Consider the following 24638-nt stretch of genomic DNA (forward strand, 5'->3'; position numbering starts at 1 on the left):
CAAAAAAAAAAAAAAAATCAGCCAGGCGTGGTAGCACATGCCTGTAATTCCGGCTACTCGAAAGGCCAAGGTGGAAGGATCACCGGAGCCCAGCAGGTCGAGGCTGCGGTGGCCGGGAGCGGCCACTGCACTCCAGTCTGGGCGACAGAGTGAGACTCCAACTCAAAAAAAAAAAAAAAAAAAGATCTAGGCAAGTGCTGGATCTAGTAAGAACTTAATAAATGATTGTTGTTGTTTTTTTTAACTAACCATCAAGTTCAGTGTTTTGTAAACCAAGAGAGAGGAATTAGTTGGAATTTAAAATTAATTGTGAACAATACATACCTTCATTTTGCTTTTTAAAAGATTTTCTTTTAACTTAGGGAATTATAAGCTCGGGTCAGTTACATAGTTATATTGTGTGATGGTGAGGTTTGGGCTTCTATGCAACTCGTGACCGAACCAGTGAGTATGGAACTCACTAGTTTTTCAATCCTTGCCCTCTTCCTTCCCTCCCCAGTTTTGGAGTCCTCAGTGTCTGTTGTTCTCATCTTTATGTCTGTGTATACCCAGTTTTAGCTTCCACCTTTAAATGAGAACATGTGACATTTAGATTTCTGTTTCTGCATTAATTTGTTCAGAGTAATGCCCTCCAGATGGATTCATGTCACTGCAAACTACATGATTTCATTATTTTGTGTGAGCACTATTCATAATAGCTAAAACTTGGAACGAAACTAGTTGTCCATCAACAGTGAATTAGATAATGTGGTACATATACATGATAGAATACTATGTACTCATAAAAAATAATGGAATCATATTCTTTGCAGTGACAGAATTTTAGACATTATTTAGTCCACCTTCCTTATATAAATGGAAAAACAGAGGTTCATAAAAGAGAAATGAGAGTGGCAATTAGTAACTGCTCTTCTGATATTAAATCTGTGCTCCCAGTTTCTTAGCACTACAAAGTTCTTTCATAACCCTAACCCAAATCTTGTTGTTTCTAAAAAATCTTTCTTGGGTAATATGATTTATTTGAAATCATAGCTTAAAATATTTGACTAAACAGTTGAAAACTCTTTTTAACATTATTTTTCTTATGTTGAAGCTTCAAATTAAGTAAATTTTCATAGAAACTACTTTCCAACTACTGAAATTTGAAGAAACAATAAGGATATATCACCTAGCTTAAGATTTTAAGTATGTCTGGTTTTTCTGTTTTAAAATAACAACTTTCATCATGTGAATCTGCTCTAGATTTTGGAAGATTTCCCTCCAGAGATGTGAATAATGAGTAATCTGCATTTTCACAATGATGTCATGCTGGTAGTAGATGGTCTACACATTTTCATATACAATGGTGACTCTAAGAAATTTCCAAAAAAACCCCACAAAAATTATATAAAATGAGAAGTCAATGGTAATACATTTTCCCTTCTATATACAACTCTGTATAGGCAGCCTTCTATATGTTCAATGATATTAGCAGCCCAGTGACACCATTGACAAAATATAAAGATAGGGTCCAGGCACTCTTAGTAATGAGTGCAATATAAAGGCAAGGGGGTTATTTTGTTGTGAAATGACACAAGATCCATAACTGACTTTATCACTAATTGCATGACAAACAAATATCCCTGCTTGGTTTATGATCACCTAATACACAGTTTTTGCCTAGAAATTTACCTTATTAACAGCAGTCGGTTCAAATGAAAGGCATCCTAAGTCTTTATCTTAGTTTTCTGACTAATTAATGATGAACTCTTAAACAAATTTTTATATGTTCTGTACCCCAGTTTACCATCTGTAAAGTGCAATTAAACTTTATGACGTTTGTGGCATTTCCAAGTTGAACATTCAATCGTTACATGTTACCATAAACTCAATGTGTCTTTTAAGTAAGAGTCTTGCACTAAAAATTAACAATTTATTGTAATCAAAAAATACACCTTACTGAATGTGGGTAACTACGAATTGTAAGCAGTATGGTCTTTCTCAAAGTAGTGTGTTTGCCCTCTTCTAAGAGATGTTTTTAAAAATCAAATTTCATAGCCTCCTAAAAGGTACAATAATCTTTCTGTGTATAATGCTGAAATGCTTTTTTCAAGTTTGTGAGAACAACCATCATTAGAAAAAAAGTCAATATCAAATTTCCAGATTATTTATTTGCCACTTTTACATGTCTCATGAACCACCAAATTAATTTCTAGTTCATTTTCTCAAACTTTTAAAAAACATTTGTTTGTGTTTTTTAAAAAAGGTTTTAAAAGATATATGATTATAAGTTGATTCAGGAATTATGCCAGAGCTGGCAGGATACCCATGTAAAATCAGGGAACACTGACTACATTTTTCTGCATCATTTACCACAAAAAAATGGGTTATTTTAGAAGCTTTGTTTCAGAAACTGAGAGGTATGATTTGTATCTGTTTTTCAGGCAGCCTCCTGTCCATGTAAAAAAGCAACCATAATTTAATACCTCATAACATGCTAGCTTGGGCAAATATGTGTTTGAACACAACATGCAAGTCTGGTTGACTAGGAGTTGGGACTTGGTCAACAGAACTGTCTTATGACGTTTATGGGCCCTAGTACTTTTGCCTCTGGAGGGCATCTCTCCATAAAACAAAAATAAAATTATATATTATTATGATGTTGGTACAAAAGTGAATATAATCTAGTTAGACCATACTCATTTTGTTTTCTGGTTTTAAAAGAAATTAAAACATTTTGGTGGCCTCCTAAAAGTACTGAGGGCTCTGGGTCCCATGCCGAGTGTGCTTAATGGAGAAGTTGGCCATTGGCCAATGAGTCAAGCTCTCATTGTAGTACCAACTTTTACAGTCAGACCTTCCCCTCAAGAACACTGGAAACAGCTTCTTTCTCTAATGTTATTTAGTTGATATTTCTTACATTTTAAACATTATTCTACTTCTAAACAGAAGAGCATATGTATCATTATTTCAACCTACATGAAGTAAATGCTCCGAAACTACAAATCAGAAAAGCTATAGAATTCCTTCCCCTTCTCTTTGTCTCTTATTTTACAGACTCATCCTCCAGCCTGCATAAGTTATGGCCAAGTTAAAAGTGACATAGCAAATATAAATACATTGTTACAATGATAAATATCTATATAAAGAATAATCAACACAATAAAAAGAAAACTCAGACTTCCTTTGCAAATGGAAGTGCAGCAAAGTTTCCAGTGCTCCTTTTCACATTTATTGTGACCTTCTTTTGACTCTTCATCATCCGATTGAAGCTGCTGCTTATAAATTCATTTCATCTCTCATGTGATTCATTCTAGTCTCATTGGTCTTCCTCAAAGTAGACAAGTTTGTGCCTGCAATAGAATATTTTATATATATATACATATATATATATATTAATTGTGGGATGCAATATATATAAATATATATATATTTTAATTGTGGGATGCAATTCAGGGTTAGGTATACAAATATTCACAGTGGAATATTACACAGCCATAAAGAAGAACAAAATCAAGAACTTTGCAGTAACCTGAATGGAATTAGAGTTTATAATACTAAGAAAAAGAAATTGTTAGTTTGTCTGTTGGGCAAACCCTTTCCCAAGACTTGCACATGACTCACTTTCTCACTTATGCTATGCATTTTTATAAATGTCTTTTCTCAGAGATTCTCTCTGAGTTTTTTTTACTATATCCCCACTCCTTTATTCTCTGTCAGTTTATCCAGTTGTGTCTGGCTTTATTACATTAGCACTACTTGAAATTATATATTTATTGGCTTATCTGTTTTGTCCCCAACACTTCAATGTATACTCCAGAAGATCAGGAAACTTGTTTGTTATGCTCACTACTGTATCTCCAGCATAACACTTTGTCCTTTGTACATACTGAACAGCTATTTGTTGAAAGGGTGAATAAATGACTGAAAGAGTCAGCAAAGCTGTAGAAAGGAAAACTGTGTTTTATTTTTCAAAAATTAAAGGCTGTGAGTTCTTCTTTCGTAGCCTTCCCTTAGACCCATGAGATAGAAAATATATAGCTGGTAAAAAACACTAACTAATTAGGAGACTCAAAGTGGAAAAATACATGAATAATTTTCTGTTCTTTCCATTTAGATGCTTACACAAGAGCAGAAGTTGTTTATGAGTGGACAAGAGAGCCAGCACGCTCAGTGGTTGTAGCGGAAGATGGATCACGTCTAAATCAGTATGATCTTCTTGGACAAACAGTAGATTCTGGAATTGTTCAGTCAAGTACAGGTAAGTACCTTTTGGTTACTTCAAATATGGAGAAGGACCAACATTATATTTTGTGAGGTGTGGGAACTCAGTGATTCCTTCAGTAACACAAGTAGAGGAAGGAGAAAATTGCACTAAACTGGGACTTAGTTAAACTTGGAGATAGTGTAGACCTATAGCCTTGGGCCTATTATGTAATGCCTTTTGGCCTCTATTTCTCTATTTGCAAATAAGGGTTTGGTTCTATGTGATAACTGTAGCTCAGCAGATGGATATGTGAAGTCTCAAGGGTGAATATCTAGATTAAATCCTTACTTATCAGTCAAGCTAGGTTAATGCAGTTATCTTGCAGGGTTGTTGAGAGGAATACATTAAATTTATAAAGAACAGTTATCAGCTGGGCTCTGTGGCTTAGCCTATAATCCCACGCTTTGGGAGGCTAAGGTAAGTGAATTGCCTGAGCCCATGGGTTAGAGACCCACCTGGGCAACTTGGCGAGACGTCATCTCTACAATAAATCAAAAATTAGCCGGGTGTGGTAGTGCGCGCCTGTAGTTTCAGCTACTTGGAAGGCTGAGGCAGAAGGATTGCCGGAGCCCAGCAGGTTGTAGCTGCGGTGGCTGGGAGCGTGCCACTACACTCCAGTCTGGACAACAGAGTGAGACTCCAGCTAAAACAAAAAAAAGAACAGTTATCACAATTCCTGGCACATAAAACGCTTTTCGTAAACATTACCTATTAATACAGTTCAGACCTCTTTTATTGGTATGAATCTATGAATTTTGCTGAATTTGTGGCAGTGATCTTTGCATATGAAACATCAGAAAGCCAATTCTATTTACAAAACCATTTGTATCTATAGATGAGAATTTTCTGTAGCTAAAGCTAACAGAAACACAGTCACATTACTGATCACTCTATTTTAGAATTAAAAGTGGCGAAGAGTGCCATCCTTTTTAGTGTTATAACGATTTATTGATGGTATGCTGAGAACTAGATCAGATACTGTTAAACAACTGTATCCAAATTTTCAAATTACCTTCAAACAATAAAAAAAAAGAGTTTTGTTATGTAAGTATTCATTTTGTTTTATCTCAAATGTGATCATCATACCAGATAATTATACATAAAAACTCCTACAATGAGAAAAGTTTATGCCCTCAAAGCTCAATATTTCTAAATATGTTCAATTATTGAAAGCTTTAACAAAGTTCAATAACTATTTTTTATAAATATCTTATAAGATTTAAGTTGGTCTCATTTGCTTTGACTTGAGATTTTTAAAGAAAAATGATTTAGTAATAAATAGGGGGCAGTGATGCTATTTTTCTCAGAAAAAAAAGGACCTCCTTCGATTTTAAACTTTATATCAGGACCCTCACAATTTTAACACATTCAAGTAATAGTACAACATTTCTTACTATAAATATTGGGTCAGTTATGCTTAGCAGGATCTGACTTTTGCTTTCTTAAAAACCTTCATAGTTAGGCTGGAAGCTTCCATGTTTGACTCTTATTGTTTTAAAAATGAAGAAGATAGTTCTTCAGTTCTGCTCTTTTTGGATATGCAAGTGACATAGTTGAAACGTCATAGACATTGCAGTGAGAAAGATGTGAATTCAAGTTCTGGTTCTGTCATTTAGAAGTTTTGAGACATTGGCAAGTCATTTATCCATTCGGAAACCCTGGTATCATCTAAGGAATGAGAATCCTATAATATTGCACTAAAAATGAAATAAATATAAAATATCACAGTATAATATAATAGGTGTTCAAATGATATATAATAGTTGTTGTTTTAGTCCTGTATAATATGGTAGGTGTTCAAATGATATGTAATAGTCGTTGTTTTGAAAATATCCCAAAACATGGAAAATACTGAAAGTTTTTCTTCCTCAGAACATGCTATATTGGAAAAGATAAATTGTGTTTACATTTAAAATTTTTAATGCCGTTATAAGCTAGATATTATGGTAAGCACTAAAGATCCAATGATAGACAAGGCACAGATCTTGCTGTCATGGAATTTGAAGTCTAAGGGAGAATGGACACATAAACTGTAATTATCAAAATGGGTAGTAAGTGCTGTAATTAACATTTTTGTGAGGGCAGGGACCATGTCTGTTTCTGTATCCCTATTATTTTCTTTAGTAGCTAACACATAGGAGGCACTAAATAAATACTTTGAATCAGTGAATAAAAAAAGAAATGATCCAGCCCAGAAATAATCGAGGAAGAATTGTTGCAGGAGTTGGCTTTTCATTTTCTTCGTCTGTGTCTGGGGCCATTTAATCACGGTTCTTGGCTAAGGGCACTCAGAATAATGCACACAAACAATTTCCATATGGAACTCAGCATATGTTATTGCTAGAATGGAAGTTGGAGGATGTTTCAGAACAATTTAAATCCAGTAGCATACATGCAATAGCAGAAGTATAGATGAAGCCCCAATGGTTGCTCTGAGGAGGAAGTGCCTCCATTCTAGTTCTAGCACTGATGACTTTAACCATGTCACTGTAACCCTCTTTATGCCCCAGATCCATGTCTGCAAAATTGGTGGCTCAGTCAAAATAACTTGTGGTTTCTCAAAGATATAACCTACCTACATTATAATTACTAAGAAAAAAAATACAGTCAACAAATGGCCAACAGGATGAGACACTAGCCTAGCCAACTGCCCTAAAGCTGACTATACCTCACAGACTAGATTTATTAGAAATAGTTATTCTGTGCTAGAGAAACAAACACACTTTAACCTCACAACATAAGAGATTATTATTGTCATTACAAAATGAATATTGAGGAATGGGGAGAATAATAAGCAAATTCTCAAATATGGGAGCTTAGTTTCATGTATGTTTTTTTTTTTTAATTTATTTTGAAGATGTGGGTGGGGTACAATTCAGGGTTAGGTATATAAATGTTAGTTATGCAGGTACCTTTGTTGATGAGGTGTGCCTCCCCCTCGCCTTGCAGTTTCCCACTTATGTAAGTTTTCAGTTCCACAATAAGACGCTAAATTACATAACTTCTGGGTCCACTTTAGCTCATCAAGAATCCCCCTTGGAGATTTCAGTAGAAGGAAACAAGGATCTTTGTGTGTGGTCTGCAATGCTATATTTTGCATATCTTTGTGGAGTCTTGATAACATGAAGATAAGTGGCATTGAGTGCTATTACCTCCCTGTTTCTGCTAGGAGACTAGAAAATGATGCCAAGAGAGAGCACACACATCGAGAATGAGAAGATAAAAACCATCTTCTTCTGTCTTAAAATTCTCCATGGGGTGAGAATCACTTAGATCACCTCTTGAAAGAAGGTGCTGTCCTTCTTGCCTGCCACCAACACACGTGTGAACACATAAGCACACAATACTACTGACCTCTTTCGGGTCAAAATATTTCATTTACATAAGAGGAAAAAAGATGGGGTTCCTAACACAACATTTGAATTTCTAATTCGGTGCAAATACATTAGAGGTAAAATCCTTTGCTTGGAGTTTGCCATTAAATTTAGGGAAAGAAAATTTAGTTAGAGCCTTAGTTTGAAGTGCGTTTATTCACCTGGCAGAGGAAAACTACTACAGGTGCACTATTGCAGTCATGTTTCAAATCCCATACAATTCTCTATTATTCATTCATTTATTCATCCACTTATTCCTTCGATCATTTATTTATTTACTGTGTCTGACAATGTGATTGGACCTGGAGAAGAGAGATGAAAGACAGACAGCCCTTACCCTCAAGAAGTTCTTGGTTGAATGAGATAAGTGGCTAACGTTTGGGCACTGTTCTAATCTTCACATTCAATACTCACAAAAATCTTCGGATTTAAGTATTATTACTATCCCCATTTCACAGATGAGATATATTTGGGAGCCAGCAACATTTAACCATTTTTCTAAGGTCATACAGGGGGAAGGTGTTAAAGCTGAAAATTGAACTTGGGTAGTCTAGCTGCAGAGTATGTACTCTCAAATACATGACATCCAAGCAACAGGGAACATAGACATGTGATATAGAGAAGCATAGTCATTAAGAGTGTGGACTCTGGAGTTATACTACAAAGGTTTATACACTGGCTTTATCACTTATTAATTGTGACTTTTGGCAAGTCTTTCAATTTATCTCTTCATTATTTCTCATGTATCACTTCATGAGGTACTGTGAGATGGAAATGAGAAAACTCATGTAAATTGCTTAGAAGAGTGTCTGTTGTACTAAAATGATGCAATACGTTATCAGATATTACTACAACTAATAATGATAGAGCTAGAACAGAAGAGCTACATGTTAGCATAAAATGGAGGAAGATACCATATCTACTTGAAGTATGAGGGAAGAGACTTTAGAACTAGATCTCAAACGTAAGTCCCTGTCTCTTTCCACCACATCATTTTATGCTTCCTAAGCAATTATTAAAGAAGAGCCCATGCAAAAATTAAAACAGTGATTTATGGGGATGAAATATGACTTATACAGGAAAATAAAATAATTAAATTGGTTATTGAGCATAATACTAATACCGGTGCCCGTAAAACAATAAGAATGTAATAACATGCAATGTTTTAAAAACATATAGTTATGATTAGAAATTCTCCAAATTTAACTAATTGAATTTGATTATAGGGAATGTAGGTTAGTTTTGTGAATAAAAATGTTTCTTCTTAGTGACTATTGTTAATTCTTAAAACGAGAACTAAGAGAAAATGTGGGATTCTCTTATAAACACAGAGTATTCAGTGGATGAGTTGATTTAAGGATGACCCTGCAGGATCAAGGTAATGAGAAAAGGAACTTTTTTCTTTGACCATGGAGTGAAAGTGGTGATCCACATTCACCAAAAGAGCTTCAGGACTTTCCTTGATAAAGCCTAGTGCATCATCTCCAGAGAGATAATTACAATCATAGAATGTGAAATCTGGAGAGGGGAAAAAAGACTTCTATGATTATCTGGTTAAACCATTTATAGTTAAAATGGGAAAACAGATCCAGAGAGGTTAAATGACCTAGAACTATAATCATTGTCACCTTATTTCTTTATTTCAGTAAATCTGTGAAGCAGTATGAAAATATAACCACCTACCCATAAGACTTTTTTTTTTTTTTTTGAGTTGAAGTCTCTATCACCCAAACTGGAGTGCAGTGGCACGTTCCCGGCCACCGCAGCCTCGACCCGCTGGGCTCCAGCGATCCTTCCGCCTAAGGCTTCCAAGTAGCTGGAACTACAGGCGCACGCTACCACGCCCAGCTAATTTTTTTTTTTAATTTATTGTAGAGATGAGGTCTCTCCAAGTTGTCCAGGCGGATCTCGAACCCGCGGGTTCAGGCAGTCCACTCACCTCAACCTCCCAAAGGCGGGGGATTATAGACTGAGCCAGCAAGCCTGGCTAAGACTTTTAATACATCATACCTTTTGAAATCGTAGCATCTATAGAAAATACCAAGTTTAGAATACTAAGAAAAAAATGGCAGCTTCACACGGAATTAATGCTCAATACAATTTTGTGAAATGACTGAATGGTTGATTATGTAAGCTAGAGAGAGAATACACTTCTGTCTTTTCTATCTTTACACTTCAGATAAGCATCGGACTCTAATTTTTTAAAGTACGTTCATATCTATTATTCAATTTTATCCTCAGAGCATCCCCAGAAACAGTTAAGTTAAATATGATAATATTAATTTGACAAATAAAACTGAGGCCAAAATAAGTTAAGCAAGGTATGTATCTTTAAGTAACTAACAATTGAGGAGGCAAAAATCGTAAGCCAGGTCTAAATAGATCCTTAGTGCTGCTTTACAAAATTATAACCCTACTTCTTTTCTTCTACTCTCCTTAATTTTGCATTGTAATGTATCAGAAACATAGTCACATCTAATTTACAGTCTTCCCTCAGGGGTAGATAATGTGAAAGGATATTTGAATTACAAGTCTTCTAGAATGTTGAATTGGAAGAACAGAATTTGACATGCTTAGCACATAAGCACTTAATGTCTAGACATATTCTTGCGATCCAATTTAGAAGACTGGATTTTTGTGATTGTTTCTTTCATTTTAAGCTATTACAACATGTTTCTATTCTTGTTGCCCTTCTTTTTCCTTTTTTTGTGTCAATTATTTTTTATATTTTATTTAATTTTGGAAGATGATTTCAAAACATTGGAATTCCTCCTATTCCTCCCCTTATCTGTTTGAGAAGTTGTTTATAAAACAAATATAATGTCAAATAATAGCTCTTTAGATTTCCAAACATTTTATTATTTTCAGAATCTGAGCAAAAATGACACATGGGAAGCAAAAGATAATGGTATATAGACATTCATTTTTTCTGATATTATATACTAGATGGATTTTTTTTTCTTTGAGCTGGTGACATTTTGCAGACAACATTTCCTGAATTGTAAGCAAAACAATGTGCACCACTGGGATGATGAAATATAAGATGGGTATGTCCACACAAGCTATATTTTAGCAGAGTTTTGGGAAAATTGTTTTTTTACACTTTTCTCAAATTTGGATAACTTCTTACTTTTCAAATGACCTTGGAAACATCACCAAAGGAATATACAGAAAATAGTAAGAAATTATTTAATACTTTGTTTATTCTTCAAAAGAAAGATGCTTATGAATTCTATTTTGAGTAAGTGACTTTAAACTTCAGTGTAACCACTTTCACCCTAGGCAGATATTGAATTCTGAATTATATATATATATATATAATATATATATATATAAATATATATGGAAGGTCGTGATATATACACACATATCCAAAGGACTAACCTCTCGTCAATTAACTTTCAGTTTGGTGAGAGAGATACATGCATTTAAATAACCAAAATACAAAGTATAAGATATCATCAGAACTATAAATAAAATTGAAAGTATGAATTAAGTATTCCATTAAAGGCATTTATCTTTAAGAACAATTAATAATGAAACAATACACAGTGTGTAAATAATTTCCTGCTGTAGAGAGTGAATGTGTTTCTTCTACCAACACTTCTATCAATTCGGATTGGGGAGAATAGTGAAAAACACAAAGAAAGGAACTAAAATTTATTTTAACTTACTTTTATACAGAGGATGCTAAAAATATGCATACACATTTTAAGATAGGAAAAAACTGTATTTAAATTGTAATACTCAATATATAACAATAACAAAAGATGAACACAAGTCATGTTTGACTTCTGCAATCAGAAGAGATACTAAAAGGGGACGATCAGCAACCAGACACTTCTGATTATGGCAACCTACTCCAAGGTTTGTTGCTGTGGTAGGCCTCTTGGATCTTCTCTTGTGCACATCACACACAGTACCATGTGTTTCAAACTTATCAAGAATGTGTGCACTTGTCAGGCATGTTGGAAATTCTATTGCATATTCACTCCTCCATTGTCATTAAACTTCCACAATGTTCTCAAATTTCAAATACCACTTCAAAATGGCCTTGTGCTCCTCAAACAACTACCATGCTTCCACCATTTTCTTTGACTGTCCCGCCTATTGCATGATGATGCTAGCATTCATTTGATTAACACCATCTTTTGCATGAATGTCATACTACACATTGCTACCATCTCTTAAAATGTGTATACCTTTTTTCACACCTCTGGTAGTATGATCTTAGAGCCAATATACTTTATTCTCTCCATATTATAGTTGTGACTATTTTACAAAAAGGAAAACCAAGAGAGTTTAAGTGAGTTGCCTAAGACCACACAGCAAGATCTGGACTTTGAACTCAAGTTTACTTGCTTCCAACACTAATGTATTTTCCTCTGCAAGACATTTCTTTCATTTCACTGAAGACCTAGTACTTGGGCTGATCCCAACCTATAGATGAACAAAATATTCAGCCACAGAAAATGTCAAAGACATTTTGTAGACCAAGATATTGAAACTTGAAAATGTATAGAAAGACATGGAAATGCAATGCTTATGAGTGCTACGATGTGAATAGTTGCAATTATAGATTAGAGTTTGCTTGTTACTGTGTAGAACTGGAGACTCTTTATATTATAACAGAGGGCAGGAATGCTGCTAAACATCCTTCAGTACATAGGACAGTCACCTACAACCAACAATTATTTGTTCCAATGCCAATAGTGGTGAGGCTTAAAAACTCTGATATAGATAACTGGAATCTATTGAAGTATGTAAGAAAATTAGTGGCATGATTGCATAAAATTAGTGCAAGATCACTCTATATCAAAATTTAGGGAAATTTTAATTAGAATGTGACTAAAGGCAAACAAGATAGTTAATAGGATATTGTGATAAACCTACAAAGGAGATAAGCACAGTGACTATAAGATAAGAGTAGATAGAATCAGAGATACTGCACAGGTGAAATTGAAAGTGTGATGATCAACAGACTTCTTCTTCTCTCTTTCTAAAGTATCACCTAACATCCAAGAATTTATTCTAAGTTTTTAACCTGAATGAATAGATAGATTATAGTGTTATTAAAATAGAATCCCAGTGGAGAAGAAGCACTGCCATGTGCCGGTCATTCTTTTGTAAGAAAGTTAGCTGATGAAAGTCTGTATCAAATTTAGTTGGTGATGTCAATGAAAAACCAGTGTATGTGAGACAGATATTGTCTGGTCTAGATTTGGAAGCACAGATAATTATTTTGAGGATGTGGTCACTTATAGATGTAGATTTTGCTACCATCTGCACATCTAGATAAAGATAACATAGGAATGGGGTGAGATGAAGAATTCCTTGTTAGAGTCAAGAAACAGTAAGGAAGACAGCTGTTGACAAAATTATACCTCATTTTTTAAGGAACCTCTACATTTACTTTAAAGAAAGAGGAAAAAAGTGTCTGACAAATATAAATAACTCAATAAATAATGTCTTATCGAAATAATCAGTGAGTTATAAAAATAAATTAAGCATAAGGGATAAAGCAAAATGGAAATTATGGTCTGCTATCCATATGAGGCAGTGACAGTCATTACTTCAATCTGTAAAGAAGGTGAGCAGCCAGCTTGAAGACTGAGAAAGGGGCATTAATTATTAAGATTAAACATCCTGAGCAGTTGTAGTCACATTATAGGGACTGAAGTCAGATGTCCATAACCTGAGATAAAAGTGTAAGGTCATGTAGGACAAAATTTGGAAGTAAAAGGAAGGAGAAATGTGAATGATGCTTTGTTAACTAGAATACATCTATCACTCTCCCACCCACCCACAAATAGCTATGTATTTTGAGTTTATAAGGCTGAACAATTCTAAGATTTGTAACTGCAAAAATATAAAACAAATAAAAATAAGTCCCTGCTGTAACTTGGATTGTGTGTCTACTGCTTCATCCGTCTAAATGAAAAAGAAATTTGGAGCATTTAAGGACCATAGAGAGTGCCTAACTAGTTCATTTTTTCCCCAGACCAGGCCTGGAACAAAAACTGGTTATAAGTACAGATTCTCCTAGTAGTTCAAAATAGGGTTTGTGAATCTAGGTGGGATTTGAGGAATTACATTTTTCAGAAGTTTCCCAGGTGATGCTTAACATAAATGTTGAGGAACAATGGATTCTACCCCACTCTCCTCATTTTGTAGATTAGGCCAAGCTAAGTTACTCATCAGAGGCCAGAAAGATACTTAAGGAAGTGCTAGAGTTAGAATTAAACTGTCCTGATCTGCACACCAAAGCTTCTTTGGTAGATATTGTGGATCTGTCATGTAATGGACACACTGGGATTCTGATCTGTTTCTGATTCACTGATGTATGTCACAAGATTTAGCTCATTGTCTTCTCAGTCATTAAAGCCAATCTGCAAACATAGCTCAGATTTGCTTTCTAAATATATGATGTATTCGAATTAGGCGGTAAGAATATCTTTGATGACTCTGGCACCTCAATCTCATTCTCAAAGCCACTTTGGTGTGTGTTAAAAATGTTTCTTTCCTTGTCTAAATAAAATATTTTCTCTCTATGATCTGGATGTCACATGGAGAAAGATGCGTCTAACTTCCAAGCCTTAGCTGCTCATAGTAAACCTTAGAGATAACCTTTTTCAAGGTCAAATTGCTCACCCTCACTATCTGTTTCACCCTTCAGGAGAATATGTTGTTATGACCACTCATTTCCACTTGAAGAGAAAGATTGGCTACTTTGTTATTCAAACTTACCTGCCATGCATAATGACAGTTATTCTATCCCAAGTCTCCTTCTGGCTCAACAGAGAATCTGTACCAGCAAGAACTGTCTTTGGTAAGTGCTAATATATAACATATGTGTGACATTGCAAAGATAATGAAAAAGTCATTACACACTAAAATATGAGGTTACTACAATGGAAAAGTTCAAGGAAGTACCATTCTTATTATAGTATGATTAAAAATATTTTCTTTAAACAGCATGTTGTTTTAGTACCTATGAATAGATGGTATTAATGAACATTTGATTTGATATTTTGAGATAGAAGTGGAGTGAAAAAGGCATTTAATGAATTATACCAGAGTAAAACCACATACACAAAATCCTTAATGTTTAAATAACACATTTTGAAAAAGTAACATGAATCCCTGCATTTATGAGAATCTTAGAAAATATCAGCATAATGACTTCTTTACATTTATAAATGTCCAGTTTCTTTGAGTAGGGAGATCTAATTAATAACCATTATATCAGTAAGGAATTCTTCACTTTTCCTAATGTGTGTACTCCTAAAGATTACAAATGTTTGTTTTGTCTTTCAAAATATGTTCTAAATACCTCAAGTTAAACCAATATAATGGAATAAATCATCTTTTACTAATGGGAAAACTTTTCTCTTAAGGTATTGTTTTAGAGTTTGTATTTCATATTAAAAGATATTTCCTGCCTGTGTCCCAGTTTACTATCTTAATTGTAATTTTCAGACTGATAAAAATGAAAAACTCCACTACAGTAAATTTATTGACTCACAATTCAATTCATTTTTATTTGAAACTTGCTATGAGGTAATTCTGTGTTCTAGGCACAGAAGCAGTAGTAAACTGGGCATAAACTACTACTCCCCTCATGAAAGTTATATTCTGGAGCTTAAAATTTGAATCATCATAAAATGATAGCTAATACTCATCAAGTGCTTTTATACCAGACACTATTCTATGTAATTTAGCCCATATTTCTTATTTGAACCTAAAGAAAAATTCTATCTATTATTATTATCCCCACTTTGAAAAAATGAAAACTAAGGAACAAGATATTATCTGCCCAAGGTTAGAAACTACTAGGTGCAGTTAGGAGCAAAAGCCAAGCACTTAACTCTGAAGTCAATTATCTTAATGATGATGGTTTTTTTTTTGAGTTGGAGTCTCACTCAGTCGCCCAGACTGGAGTGCACTGGCCCCTCCCGGCCACTGCAGCCTCGACCTGCTGGGCGCCGGCGATCCTTCCGCCTCAGACTTCCAAGTAACGGGAACTACAGGCGTGTGCTACCACGCCCGGTTAATTTTTTGATTTATTGTAGAGATGAGGTCTCGCCAAGTTGCCCAGGTGGGTCTCGAACCCGCGGGCTCAGGCAATCCACTCACCTCGGCCTCCCAAATTGCGGGATTACAGGCTGAGCCACGTAGCCCGGCCAATGACAATGTTAAAGCATCACCTCCATGTTATCCTGCTGCAATAGCAAGATATGCAATGGGGTTGTGTGGTCAACTTCATTTGAATATAGCGATCACATGTTTATTGGTGAAAGGTGCAGTTATCAAGGTTCGTTCCACAAATACCAACTAGGTACCAGCTGTGTTTAAGACTATGCCACACAATAAGAGTCTTAAGAGACTTAGGATGTAAATTGAAGATTATTTCTGAACAGGGAATACTTTCCTCCTTTTATAACAGGGAAGGTATGAAAAATTAGATATCTCAGAAAAATAGTAAGACTCCACTACGAATGTCCAGCAAAGTGTCTTTATTCTGAACTTGGTAAGATGCTTCCATTTTGGAGCCTCCAAATCTTTGATCTAGCCATACCTTGAACACACAGCTAAATTAAGATCCAGAATGATTTCTGTTGCAGAGCGAAAGAATAATTCATTTCCAACTCATTTTTTCCATCATCATTTGTCGATATTAACTTGTTTTGCATCACTAAAGACTGAATTCTTGTGAATATAATCTATACATATATGCCATTTGAGACCTTTACTCACTAGGAAATTTTTCTTAAAAAGCGAATTAAAGACATAGAACATATCTATTATATGAGATCAGTATTACAGTGAAAAAAATTTTTTTTAAAGATAACTTTTCCCCTTTTCACCCCCAACAAATTCTACCCTTTCTATTTGGACAGTCTCTAGAGTGTTTCAAGATGTTTTTGAAGTGGAAAACACTATTAACATTTTCAACAATCTGATATCTCAACTGAATCATGCCCTTTGGCAATGTAACTATACATCTATAGACTCAACTGTGACAAGTATTTTTTGTGTTTTCAAGTTATACACTTCTAATGTTTTAAGTTCAATAGAATCACTAATACAGTTTTCAGGACCTTTAGCCTTTTAACATTTATTTTGTACACTTGTTTCTATTCTTCTTATTCTGAATTCAGCACATTCTTCTGAGCTCTGTGAGATGCCCGAAAGGTTTTTTGTTGTTGTTGCTTTGTTTTACTTTTAAAAAAATCCAAAATAAAATAAGTTGAACTTTATGAGTTGATTAAAAGGCATTCAGAATGTAACAAAATGGGAGTCTATTTTATGCCTTAAAAGATCATTTGTTGGATGTTCATGCTGTTTCTTGTGTGGAGGCAATGTAGCCACATAACTTTGCTTCCAAATAGATTCAAATTGTAGATTCGCTCTCATCACCTACCAGCCATATGACCTTAGCCAATTTACTTTGTCTTTCTGACCCTTAGTTTCCTGTAAAATGAGAATAAAAGGAAACTGAAATGATTCTGTAAAAAAATGAGAAAAATAAAATATATAAAATTTCAGACTCAGTACTTAGAAATTAATATGTTTAACACATTTTTATCCGTTTTCTCTTTTTTCTTTTTACTCAACTGTGTATGACTGTATATTCCTTTCCCTTTTCTGATAGAAATTATATGAAAACACATACATACACACACACATACACACTTTTCCTTATGCTATTATTATTTTTTTGAAGAAAAAGACATTGTTTGCCTTTTAATATTTCTTTTTTTCAAAATTTATTAGAAAGATGTGGGGTACAATTCAGGGTTAGGTATACAAACGCTGATTATGCAGGTAACCTTGTTGATGAGGTATGCCCCTCCTTCTCCTAGCAGTGTCCCTAAACTGCCAATCCCACTCCTCTCCACTGACAGTTTCCCACTACTGCCAATTCCTTTCTTATGGTACTATAATTGTTCAAGTTCTGCTTCTAAGTGAGAACATATGATACTCTGTTCTTTGTTTCTGTGATAGATCACTGAGTATGATCAACTCCAAATCCATCCAAGTTGATGCGAAGTCGATATGTTTGTCTTTCTTTATGGCTACATAATATTCCATTGTGTATATGTACCACATTTTTTTTATCCAGTTCAGCTTCAACGGGCAACATGGTTGGCTCTGTGTTTTTGCTATTGTGAATAGAGCTGCAACAAACATACGTGTGCAGATATCCTTTTTGTAGAATGATTTGAGTTCCTCCGGGTATTTTCCCAATAGGGGAATTGCTGGGTCATATGGAAGGTCAATTTCTAGTTCTTTCAGAAATCACCACACTGTCTTCCAGAGAGGTTGCACTAGTTTGCATTCTCACAACTGGGTAGAAGCATTTCTTTTTCTCCGCGTCCTTGCCAGCATCTGTTGTTGTTTGTTTTATTAATGATGGTCATTCTTACTGGGGTAACTGCTCTTAATTTATGGATATATGTGGTTTAAGGATACTTATTTTGCATTACTTTTGACAGCTCTCTACATAACAAATTGAATGTACTGTAGTAGGGATTTATCAAAAAGGACTGAAGTTGTCAATTATAATAGTGATTAGTTTTGCCCTTAGTAAGTATCAGGTTAAGTGCTAAACACTTTATTGCATTATCTTATTTAATATTCATAATGGTTTTCTGAGTTAAACTTATTAAATCAATTAAAAATTAAGAAACAGAGGCTCAGGATTTTGAACAATTTTCTCAAGGTCATTCAGCAATTATAGAACTGGAATTTGAAACTCAGTAGCTCTGGACTTTTAATTACCTTATTATCTGCTTAAGTTAACATTGATATGCAAATTTGTGGACAGTTTTCCAGCTAATATTTCTTAAATTATTTGTTGGTTGTATAATATGGATAAAGCCCCAGAACTTCTGTAACATACCTAAATCTCAAAGTAAGTCTATTTCCTACACATTTGAGCTTGTGTCTAAATTACAATTCAATAAAAATATCAGTGTTTTTTCATAATCATATCACTTCCTAATATAGTTACAAAGACCATCTATCCTGAAATTCATTATAAACTAGAAAATACTGGTTGCTTTAACACAGCTTATAAAAATTAGCTACTAATCAACAGTCTGACTCTATTTATTTTCTTAAAATTGAGCAAAAGGAAGAATTATAAATATGATTTTAAGCACAAGAAATGACAACACCTTTCACATCAATATTTCATAATATTTGAAGTACTTTTATTTATATTTGTGAGTGACTTTCAGAAATTTTTCTCTCCTAGGATTTCAACAATGCCATAGACAGTAGAGAGATTGAAAGATAAACCACCCTTTTTACAGATATGGAGACTGAGGTCCCTATAAGTTAACTCACTTACCTGAGGGCATAGAGCTAATAGGTGTTGAGACTGGGACTAGGTACTGAAAGAGGTCAGCAGTGTTTCCACAGTATGTATTCTGAACTACCCCGGCTGAGTTACTGTAAATTGCTTATTAAAAACTTTCAAATGCCTCAAAAATAAACTTTAAAGTGTAGTTCCTCAGTACTCAATACAGTGCATTACATATCGTAGGCTAATAGTATTAATTTGTTAAGTTAAAATTAAAAGATATCTTTCACATACCATCTCATATAATTGTACAAATAAACTAAAAAAGGTCAACTTGAAAACGACTTGGAATATAAGGCATTTTAATCACCAGAGGATGGATTTGTAAACTTTAGCTGATGAGGCAGCATTTAGCAGAAACAAGAAGATTGCGAACATTTAAATCAAACTTGTGTTCAAATGTGGTGTTGTTACTTCTTAGTATGTCACCTCTAGCAGGTTATATAAAACTTATGATAATAAATTATAATGTGTGTGTATATATATGTGTGTTTGTATATCTATATATGTGTTGGTTTCAGGAATTTATTCAATGGAGTGGCTATTTTAGAATCAGCAAAAATAGTATAAAAGCAGAACAGTTAGTAATGTGGCAAATTATCATTCCAAAATGGTATAATTATCTATCAATTATCAAGAAGTCACTGGCTTTTTCCCTTATGCATTTGAGGTACACAGATAGAATATTAACCAGAACTGAGAATTTAGAGATTTATTACTGATCGAAAACAGTGAAGATTTATGATTTCTATATAATAAATCAAGACACCATGTTCAAAGTGCTCATTTAAAAGAGTTCACTTATTAATAACTCCTCAATAGCAGAGCAGATAATCTCTGTAAGATATCCCCTTCACTACTGCCATACCATGAACCACAAACTGCACTGTGGTTAAATTAAGTACATCCATCCAAAATCAAAATGGAATGAACTAGGAAAAGCATTCTATCATATGTTTTTTGTTGTTGTTGTTCAATTAGACTAACTTCCTGTGATGAAATTTTGTAGTATAAACTTTCATATTCACTTAGGTTTGTTTTTTCTTTACAGGAGTAACAACTGTGCTTACCATGACAACTTTGAGTATCAGTGCCAGAAATTCCCTCCCTAAGGTGGCTTATGCAACAGCTATGGATTGGTTTATAGCAGTGTGCTATGCCTTTGTGTTCTCAGCTCTGATTGAGTTTGCCACAGTAAACTATTTCACCAAGAGAGGTTATGCATGGGATGGCAAAAGCGTTGTGCCAGAAAAGGTACATGCTTTAATAGTCACTGTAATACAGCACTACAACACTATTATGTATTTTTAAACCTATGGGCTGGAGTGTTTGAACCTGGGGAATTAGATGAAGTATACAGAGAAAGGAATAATGAGTGTTTCTTTTTTCTTATGTCATAAACGATTAAGTGCTATGACAATTTTTTTATCACTAAAGGGATAGGTTGTTTGGGTGAATAAACATGCAGAGCAGAGTGAAGACAATAAAGGAGATACATAAAGGTAAAGGTGACTAGTTATTAATGGTTTCTATTGGGTGGAGAACAGTTTTAACTAATCTGACATCAGGAGCAAATCAACTTGTTCAAATTCATTATTCTCCAAGTTCATTATAAGTTTTTAGAACTTGAAAATCATAGTCTTTTTTTCTGAGGTTAATCACATGGGTCATAGGTTTACAACTTATTCCTCAGTTGAACTGAGTTTGCAAAGGGAACTATCCTTAATTTTCAGTGAAGTCAAGGGCAGACACATTTTCTCTTTTCATAATAGACCTTTGCTTTAGTAATCATAGCATACAGAAATTACTAAGAAATGCCTCATTGTAGAATATTATCAATTAAAGAATATTCTTGCTCCCCTCAGTTAGAACTAATGATAGAGTGTGGATTTTATATCACCACTGAGAGTGCTATCTTTTTTTATGAGGTTTGAAAGAAAAGCATGTCAAAATGCACATGAGTCTTGGAATGGTGGGAAGAAGAGCAAAGTCAGAGACATGGAGACTTTAAAGTGTTTAGACATAATCTAAGGGATTCTCTTGACAGCAGCTTTTCCCAAATTCTATTCTGTAGATTGCTAGTACCTTGAGATAGTCCCTGAAGATTCAATTCTGTTATCAAATACACTTGAGTACTGGTGTGTACTGTGTCACATAGTCACAGTATATTAAACAGAAAGAAAGAATTGACAGCAAAGAAGTCTATTTAACCATGTTGATCTAAACCACAGATACATAAATGTGTTAGGTAAGAGGATCCATTGTGGTGGTACCATTTACCATATTTAATAGAATTGGTGATGCTCCACCACTCGATGCAATGACTATAGAATATAGTCTGCCTTTTAAAATTATCAAAATAAGAAAATTGTGCATTATTTACTTAAGTTTAAATAAAGCATATATTTGGTTTCCCAAGTAAGGCTCATTTTGCTCTGCAACTCATAATTCTGCTTCTCATAGTTTACTAAACAAAATGCTTTACTCTTTCCTTCTACAGCCAAAGAAAGTGAAGGATCCTCTCATTAAGAAGAACAACACTTATGCTCCAACAGCAACCAGCTACACCCCTAATTTGGCCAGGGGTGACCCCGGCTTAGCCACCATTGCTAAAAGTGCAACCATAGAACCAAAAGAGGTCAAGCCTGAAACAAAACCACCAGAACCCAAGAAAACCTTTAACAGTGTCAGCAAAATTGATCGACTGTCAAGAATAGCCTTCCCGCTGCTATTTGGAATCTTTAACTTAGTCTACTGGGCTACATATTTAAACAGAGAGCCTCAACTGAAAGCCCCCACACCACATCAATAGGTCCTTTTGCTCACATTCTGTTGTTCCGTCCTCTGCACTGGGAATTGCTTTATGTTCTCAACGCAGTAATTCCCGTCTGCTTTATTGCCTCTGTCTTAAAGAATTTGAAGTTTTCCTTATTTCTATAATTCATATAAGAACAAGAAATCCCTGTCTGGAAGTCCAAAGCAAAGCGGACTATACATCTTGGAGACAGGATTCTGAGAGAGGAAGTGAGAAAACAAAATCATGTCAGAAGGAGACAGAACAAGAAAGGAAAGGAGGGGGAAGAAGTTTCAAAGATATGAGGAAAAGTAGAAGAAAAATAAAACTTAACTATACCCCCTAGGTCATTTGTAGTTATATATTTCCAAATATTCTAAAAAAATACTGTATATGTCAAAATATTTTTATGTAAAAGTGTTTAAAAGGATAAATTATAAATGTTTCATGAAGAAAGTATTTTAAAAATCAGCGTCTTTATTGCACAAACTATGATGTGCTTATGTTTTTGTTTTGTTCTTAAACTGATGTATAGCTTTAACATTTTATTTCCAAAGCTAAAAATCTCCCATTCTTTCTCTTTTTAAAAATGCCTAATGCATTATTTTGTCATAAAATGCTATTTTAAAATTCATGGAAATTTCATAGGCAAAGGTGCAATTGTTCACTGTAGAGCACATTTAGTTCAATGGAGAGAATTCCTTTAAATAGGCTATTTCACTATCACCTGGGCTTTTACCACTAGACTCAAGAAAGAATCATTTTAATAGACACATACACTCAATAGAAACTAAACTCAGCTAAATGAATTTTAAAATATTCTCTTTTCCATCCTGTTTATTTCCAGATAGTACATGGACCCAATAATCACTTGATTCTCATTATGAAGATGTTTTTAGAGGGGCAAAACCGTTTTGCAAGCTCTAGAATTGTTGAATGTATTCTTTTATATAACTACATTAAGAGCTTTAGATTGAAATTTATGAATAGCAAACAAAAATAGAATATATGAATTATATATGTAAATATACAGCATGAGATTGTACTTTTTTTTACTTTTTTAAATGTTGTGTTATTAAATACTGCATAGGAATCACTGCTTTTAGCTGTTAGAATGTTGTTAAATGCTATGGAAATACATTTACAGCCTGCATTTAAGAACAGAACAGCCAGGAAGAATCAGATGAGACTTAAAACATATGGGTATAAAGTCCGCCTATGTAGAGAAGAATTATAATTTCAAACTGTTGTTCTGTGTACAGTAGTAGACCAGTTTCTATCTGTTCATGTCATGCAACAAAACATTTCCCTATTTTAGGCTACTGTAATATAGAAAGAAAATGGGAAGCATTAGTTGGCACTAGAAATTCAACTGTATACTATTGCTATATTTGCTGATACCAACTATTTCAGTAAGTGTTGTACTATATGTAGCATTAAATATAAAATTCATGAAAGAATGTACAGGAAATAGCTTTTATTGAGTAATATTACATTTCATTTATACTGTAGCAATATATTTGTAGATGTACTATGTAAGGGCTTTAAATAAAAGAGGTCCTTTAATACTTCCTATAAAATATCTAGTCTGTTTCATTACTGCCCAGATGTTTTAGAGATAAATATTTATGCAGAAGGTATTTTTGAAGTCTCCTTTTGTCTGATAGAGTTTCACAGATATTTAAATTTAGTGTTCAGAATCCACAGGTCATGGTCTAAACACATTTCGAATACTACAACATAAACCTGTTAGTATAATTGCCAAATAAAACAAATGGGATCCATACCCACATTTTGAGCAATGTTTTTCTCAAAAAGCTGCTATCCAATGACGAAGGAAAATACACTGTGTTTTCCTAAACAAACTCTGGTTTTCTTTTTAAATGTGCTTCATTGTTTGATTTGGTCCTGCCTAAATTTCACAAGCTAGGCCAATAAAGGCTGAACCAAGGACATTTCATCCTCTGGTATCCTGTGTAGATAATATGTATAGAAAATAAAATAAATTATGGCTCTAACTTCTGTGTTGCTGTTTATCTTGTTATTTTTCGGCGTTAACTTAATGTGTTTATTGAGAACATTTTATCTTCCAGACTCCTCATGGCTAACTTTTGGTCTGTATTTTGCTCATTAGATGTGAATATTTCTTAATAGTCTGCTTTCTGCTATGCAATGACTGCATTTCTATCATTTCTTAGTTTGTTAGTATATGTGGATAGTATTCTACTGTAAACATTGATTGCAAAGTTTATCAAAGACAAATTATTCTATGTAGCTTTTCTACAGTGCTTTGCTAAACCATGTAATACTAATTAAGTCTTCCTTGAAAATAAAGATACACTCTTATAAGGGGCAGTTCCTGTTTACTCCCAGGAATTTTTTTTTTTTTAAGATGACACTGAATGTTTATTGCACCTTAGTGCAGGGAAGTGGCAATAAAACCTAACATGAATCAAGGTTGTTTATGGCAGATGCATGTATTGCTTTACAGAGTTTAGCAAAAGCTCCTAATTTTATGTCATACTGTATTCTATTATAATAATAAAGCTAATATTATTCAATAATAAAATGGAATATTTGACTCTTTTCACATTTTCAAAAGGACTTTCCATTGCTCTGTTTTAATTCATTTTTAGTTTAAAAGCATATCAAAGTAACAAGTGTTAGCAGGAACCTAGGCCACTTGAAAGATTTTTAAAGATGTATCCTGACCTATGATTTAAAATAATCACATAAAATATAGAATTCTCCTATACAACTGGTATCTGATATCTAGTAGCACTTCAAAATTTGTAAAACACATAGACAGGATTAAGATGCTGAAATGAAAGTGGTTTGTTTATTCATTTTTAA

General features: G+C 34.0%; 1 protein-coding gene across 3 annotated transcripts in view; it reads left to right on the top strand.

Annotated features, from left to right (window-relative positions):
- GABRA1 (gamma-aminobutyric acid type A receptor alpha1 subunit) overlaps positions 1-24349 on the top strand; it is a 58907-nt gene extending 34558 nt beyond the window's left edge. For 2 of the 3 annotated variants that reach the window (XM_008060141.2, XM_008060142.2), the window contains 4 exons: positions 4097-4240; positions 14297-14449; positions 20043-20245; positions 21492-24349. In XM_008060141.2, the coding sequence (XP_008058332.1) occupies positions 4097-4240; positions 14297-14449; positions 20043-20245; positions 21492-21803 (812 nt within the window). In that variant the 3' untranslated portion in view covers positions 21804-24349. The remainder of the gene's footprint in view (positions 1-4096; positions 4241-14296; positions 14450-20042; positions 20246-21491) is intronic. The other variant, XM_021713419.1, reaches the window with a different exon arrangement.
- The last annotated feature ends 289 nt before the right edge of the window (positions 24350-24638 follow it).

Source organism: Carlito syrichta, unplaced genomic scaffold (assembly GCF_000164805.1).
Source record: "Carlito syrichta isolate Samal-C Ts95f unplaced genomic scaffold, Tarsius_syrichta-2.0.1 Scaffold304534, whole genome shotgun sequence".
NCBI lineage: Eukaryota > Metazoa > Chordata > Mammalia > Primates > Tarsiidae > Carlito > Carlito syrichta.